The sequence below is a fragment of the Mus pahari genome, chromosome 6 (assembly GCF_900095145.1).
Source record: "Mus pahari chromosome 6, PAHARI_EIJ_v1.1, whole genome shotgun sequence".
Taxonomy (NCBI): Eukaryota; Metazoa; Chordata; class Mammalia; order Rodentia; family Muridae; genus Mus; species Mus pahari.
In genome coordinates this window covers 83,222,493-83,228,890 of record NC_034595.1, presented here as the reverse complement: position 1 = coordinate 83,228,890, position 6,398 = coordinate 83,222,493, and the positions used below count along the sequence as shown (strand labels likewise).

Genomic DNA, 6,398 nt, shown 5'->3' with positions numbered 1-6,398 from the left:
ATAGCTCTGGCTGTCCTGGAACTCACTCTGTAGACCAGGCTGGCCTTGAACTCAGAAATCCGCCTGCCTCTGCCTCCCAAGTGCTGGGATTAAAGCACCTCTTGCTTTCTTTTAGTTTTGGCTAATTTTCAGCAGGATTTGCAGCTGGCCTGGGCAGTGTTATAAGTGAGGGTAGTCCCTAACTCTTCATGGTTTTCTTACCTCTGCCTCTGGGGAATGGCAGTTAACTTCAAACTCACTGTGTAGTCCAGGCTGGCCTTAGCTTGTGGTGCCCTGATCCAAGATGATCAGCTATCTAGCTTCCACTAGCCCAAGGATAACCATGCTATAAGGTAATGTCTGGGCATAGGCTGGTGCCCAACAAGAGTTCCTAGGCCAGCATGGATTAAAAAACAAAACAAAGCATAAAGGCTAGGAAGTGGTGGTGCATGCCTTTGATTCCAGCACAAGGGAGGCAGAGGCAGGAGGTGGGTCTCTTGAGTTTGAGGCCAGCCTGGTCTACAGAGTGAGTTCCAGGACAGCCAGGGCTACACAGAGAAACCCTGACTCAAAAGAATCAACCAACCAACCAGATACCACAAAACACAAAACAAAAATGATCTGAAACCTAGAGAGATTTCTCCATGTGGTTGCAGCCAGTCCAAGCCTTCATGTTTGTCATGGAAACGGATTTACTTATTTCTTCTGTTCTGTGGCAATAAACATTTATAATGTCTTGTGTAATGTATGTTGTCTTTTGAGACAGGGTTTCATGTAGGATAGTCTGGCCTCCGAGTCTATTACCAAGCAGGGTGACCTTGAATTCCTGATCCTCCTACCTCCCATAGTGGTGGGGCTACAGGAGTGCCCCACCCATGCCTGGTTCCTTCTTCCATTATGGGACAGGTCATTCAGGGTAACTTGAACCAGTTGTTTCTTGTCAGAATCACTTAGAATGGTTGAGTAGGTAACACTCAGAAGTTATGACAGGAAGATCAGGGGCTGGCTCCAGGCCTATCTGAGTTATGCAGTGAGAAGTATCTCAGAAACCAAATGAAACAAGCCTTCCCGTCAGGGTTGGGAGAACAAGTCTGGAAATCCCCTGTCACTCAGGTGAGACCCACTCAGAAAAGATGATGTCACTCTGCCCAGGACCTTCCTGTAGTGTCCAGAAGGCTACAATCACACAGCTGCAAAATAGGAATATCAACAGTTTGGTCTCACAGGGCTGTGGTGGGGCTGACATGCTATAGGAACTATTCCCACAGTGTGGACTCATGTCCATGGGCTTCTGTGGCTCGGGTCTTCTCCATAGCAACAACACAGTAACTCTCCAGGTCCAAAAGTCCTGACTGTTTTATAGACAAAGACTCTTATCACAACCGGTCAAGTGATAGGACTCAATTACAGAGGCCAGTTCACAGCCCCACATTCCAGTAGCCAGACCCAAGGTATATGATCTTTTTTTTTTAAGATTTATTTTATTTATTTTATGTATATGAGTACACTGTCTCTGTCTTCAGACACACCAGAAGAGGGCATCGGATCCCATTACAGATGGTTGTGAGCCACCATGTACTTGTTGGGAATTGAACTCAGGACCTCTGGAAGATAAAACCGATGTGCTTAACTGCTGAGCCATCTCTCCAGCTCTTTTTTCCATAGACCAAGTTGGCCTTGAACTCAGAGATCCTCTTGCTTCTGCCTCCTGAGCACTGGCATTAAGCCACCGACACCTGGCCCAGTGTGTGCTCTGCCTCACACTTCCAGGCTTTGTCTCACCTTGGCAAGCTGCATTGATGTGAGGACATCTTAAAGATTCCAAGTGGCTCCAGTGTGTGTGTGCACTATGAAGATGTAGCCCGAAAGCTGCAGCCTCCCCTCCTTCTATGGCTTCAGGCTTGCAAGGTCTTCCCTGTGGTCCAGCATTCACATCCCCAAAAGGGCCCTTATGCATGTGCTCTACCCCCGGACCTAGAAGGATGGCCTTCCTCCCTCACTCCTGCCCATCTTCTTCCTGTTTCTTTCCCTTCTTGGCCAGGGCTACACAGAGAAACCCTGTCTCAAAAACAAAGAAACAAACAGCCCAGTGCTTGGGTCTGTAGTGTAACAATACTTGCCTAACATCCCTAGCACTGCAAACAAACAAACAAACAAACAAACAAATAAATAAATAATTGAGAAAATAAAGCAGCAAACATCTAAAAAGAAATCTCAAACAAAATCACCTAGATAATATTCATTTTAGTTCCTGGGCAAATAATTTGCCATTAGCAGCTATGAGCAAGCAGCCAGTCCCACACTTGATATAGTCTTCACTAATATAGGTGATTCTTCATCCAATATTTTTGGCGAGGTATTCCAAACACGTTTTAAATTTTATTTATTTAGACCAAGCATCTTGCCGGGCATGGTGGTGCACACCTTTAATCCCAGCACTCGGGAGGCAGAGGCAGGTGAGATCTCTGCAAATTCAAGGCCGGGCTGGTCTACAGAGCAAGTTCCAGGACAGTCAAGTGTTGAACAGCGAGACCCTGTCTCAACAAACAAAAACAAAATTATCTACTTGGGACTGGAGAGATGACCTGTTCTTCCAGAGGACCCAAATTCAATCCCTAGCTCCCATCTAGCAGCTCACGGTCATCTCTAACTCTGGCTCCAGGGATCTGACATGCTCTTCTGTCCTCCATGTGTGACATACATCCAGGCAAAAGACCCATCTGTGCACAGTTTGAAAAACATTTATATTATTGTCTGCCTGCCTCTCTCCCTCCACCTTTACAGGACTTCTAGGGATTGAATTTAGGTTGACAGGCCTGCATGGCAAACCCTTTCCCCACTGAGCTATCCGGTCAGGCTTCAAATACCTTTTGGGAAACACCTTGATCCTCCCTCCAGGACCCCCAGTCTCTTGCTAACTTCAGTTCTTCTGGGGAACTACTTGACACTGATATTCCGCAATCTCCTGCGGAGCCGAGGGTGGCTTCCGAATCTGCTCCCCTCCCTCATCCCTTCAGGTGCATTATTTTTTTCCTGATGTCTGTTCAGACTAGGCAGGGCTCCAAGGACAGAACAATTCCACCCAAGTCTATCTTGGTGAACCAATGAGTTTATTTGGCTTACAGGACATGGGTGACCACCAATCAGCTGCATCACTGAGAAGTCCCACCCCAGCATGGCAGCAGTCTCCCCCAAACATCAGAGATGGAGGTCTCTCTTTGGCTGGCCTTCCAGCACTGCCCAGGACCACGTGTGGCTGGAGTGGACTAGCAGGCAGCTTGTGAGGAGGCAGGCTAGAATCCTCAGTGAGGGTCCACTGACCCCTCTCACCCCCTTCCTTCTATGAGAGAATGCTGGCAGACCTGATCTTAGGGACACTTGCAGGAAGTCACTCACAGCTGCTCTGAGTGGGATGGTGACAGTCTGCAAGGTTGGCAGTACACAGCTGTCATCGCAGCACTTGGGCGAGGAGACAGCTGGATCTTAGACACATAACAAATTCAAAAATCAACCTAGGCTATAGATCTTGTCTCAAAAGAACTGCAACAAGGCTGGTGGTATGCTAGTCAGTATTCAGCCTGCTATTCCTTGCAGTGTATTCAGTTAAGTATGTTTACCTCAAGACAATGATAACTAAACAATCAAGATGGTAACCAGGGCTTGGGAGATAGCTAGATGCTTATCCTAAAAGCACAAGGACCTGAGTTTGATGCCCAGAACCTACATAGGGATGCTGGGCATGGTGGTACACACTTATAATCCCAGTGGTGGGGAGGTGTAGACAGGAGAATCCTTGGATAGCCAGTCTACCCTCATTGGTAGGTTCGAGTCCACGGAGAGACCCAGTCCCAAAGTAGAGAGAGAGATGACTTTCCTGAGGATGACACCTGAGGTTTTTCTTTGGCCTCCACATATACATGTGAATAAGCATCTGTGAGTATAATACATACACACACATACACTGGCGCACATGCGCATGTACGCGTTCACGCGCGCGCGCGCGCACACACACACACTCACACGTTCTGCAGAGGGGCAGAACAGGTCATATCATCCTGTTTAATGCAATCTTTCCCATGTCTCAGCAGTTAAGCCATGGCTCAGCTGAGCAGTGGTGGCACACACCTGTAGTTCCAGCACTTGAGAGGCAGAGTAGGCAGATCTCTGAGTTCCAGGCCAACCTGGTCTACAGAGTGAGTTCTAGGATAGCCAGAGCTACACAGAGAAACCCTGCCTTGAAAAACCAAAGACACTGTTCAACTGAATTGGGTGGAAAGCCAAGAACAGCCTGCTGCCAACATAGCTCACCAAACCAAGGGCTCTAATGCCTGAGATGTCAGAATGAAGCCACACACTGAATCTGAGGACTGTCCACCCCTTTCTTCCTTTATTATGGCTTCTGTCTACTGGAGGCATGGGCACAGCTTAGAGAGACATGAACAGCCCTTCAGTGTGCTGATAAGACAGTAAGACTGAGACAGAGGAAGTCACCTGTCACACAGCTGATCAAGAATGATAATTTGACGTCTTGTGAGTCCTTCACTTCTGTCACTGTACCTCCCCAATTCCCTTGTCCCTTTCAGTCCTCAAAAGAGGACTCAAGAGTCATTCCGGATTCCTTCTTGGCTGCTGGCGTCAGTTACTTGTTCCTATCCAGACTCAGGGGGACCCTTCGGCTGTCTGCTGTCACCAACAGAGCATCCTCTGAGAACATCTTCCAGTGGCTGTAGGTTCTGGAGAGTTAAGACCTCCAATGTTCTCATCCTGACTCTAGGCCACAGACCCAGCTCAGTGTCACGTGTGACCAGTGAAGAAGCTGGTTGTCCCCTTGCTGACTCTCCAGGCTGAAACCTCAGCCAAGAAAACGGCAACAGCAGCATGGCCTTTGAACTTCTCAGATCTATGAACTGTGTCACATCTTGGACCAAGCCTCAGGAAGATGACCAAAGCAGGGACCAAAGGCAGATGTGGCTGTGCTGTGGCCGCTAGGTGGAGCAGCCACCCTCCCCTAAGCCCATGGTCCCTCACAATCCACAAGTCTTGTGCTGGGAGTGGGTCAGGATGATGACGGGGAAGAACATCCTGCTGTTGAGAGAGGGCCTGCTTTCCTCCGATGACAGAATCCCAGCAACAGGACTTCCCCCAAAGCTATTCACATCCTTCCTCAGGGACAAGGATGAATACAATCTTCTATGGAGATCCAGAGAGGTCCAAAGGGGCTCAAGAAGCCAGGAGTGATGATGCACACCTGTGGTCTCAGCTCACTGAGAGGGTCAGTTCAAGGATAACCTCAGCAAGATACCGGGTTTGAAGCCAGCCTGGCCTACCGGAGAGCTTGCCTCAAAACACACACACACACACACACACACACACACACACACACACACACACACACAAAGGTCCTATGGACACTAACATTATCAAAACTAGAATGCTTGTTTATTTGGGGGCTTAGCAGAGGTCACCGTGTCTGGTGGCAGAGAAAGTGCTCCAACTCCTACTGCTGGCTTGTTCCTTTGGAGTAAGAGTGGGAAATCCCTGCCGGTTTCTTTAACACGATCACTGCCTGTACTGCCACCTGCTGACTGCAGCACTCCCAGCCTTGCTGGGACCCTGGCATTTCAAAGGCTCTCAGCTATACACCCTGTGTCTTCAATTAATAACTCCTTTATTCTGGAAAAGCAAATCAAGTTCATATTCATATAAACACTGACATTACAAAGTACAGGGATGGGGGAAGGAGGAGACAAACCCTCTACAAACTTGCTAACACTGTCTCACCCAACACGACCAAAATGCTCTTCCTACGGCCAATCACTTCTATAATAAACCACAGGCAAAATCTTCTCCAGTAGATACACTGCTTCTCTTTGAGACGGCAGGGAAAAGGGATCAGAAGGTGGGGTAGGAGGGCTTTATTCTTTTGGCAGATCTTCTCAGTCATTATAGATATTGCTGCACTGTTAATAAAAAATATATGCTTCTCTGTAAAGCATTTAAAAAAAAATCCAAGGATGAGATGGCTGAGGTCTCAGCTCAAGTATCTCCAAGTACACGTCGTCCATTCCCTGACTGTTCCCTGTGTTATTTCTTGGTTGTTTTCCGGATCAATGCCATTCTCTGAAAGGAGACAGAGATGAGCAGTTAACAGGGGTCAGAGTCAGGAGCTTTCTGGCACATCTAGAAGCCACTAGCAAGTAGCACGGTCTATATTATAGGAGCAGCACACGGCGGAGAGATGCTTCACGCCCAAGAGAACTCAGCTCTGCCTGCCGTGCTCACATGCAGCTGGCTTTTCCCATCAGGGAAGCTGTTGAAATCACAAAAGAAAGGAGGCCAGGCTTGTCACTGGGAGGGCGGTGCCCTTACTGGACTAAGGATGAGGACAACTGGTTCTGGTTCTTTTTTTTTTTTTTTTT

The 6,398-nt window shown here is 48.0% G+C and overlaps 1 protein-coding gene across 3 annotated transcripts in view; it reads right to left on the bottom strand.

The window, feature by feature from the left end:
- Positions 1-5,396: 5,396 nt before the first annotated feature.
- Taf12 (TATA-box binding protein associated factor 12) overlaps positions 5,397-6,398 on the bottom strand; it is an 18,126-nt gene continuing 17,124 nt past the window's right edge. For all 3 annotated transcript variants that reach the window (XM_021200272.2, XM_029540429.1, XM_029540430.1), the window contains one exon: positions 5,397-6,099. In XM_021200272.2, coding sequence (XP_021055931.1) covers positions 6,064-6,099 — 36 coding nt within the window. In that variant the 3' untranslated portion in view covers positions 5,397-6,063. The remainder of the gene's footprint in view (positions 6,100-6,398) is intronic.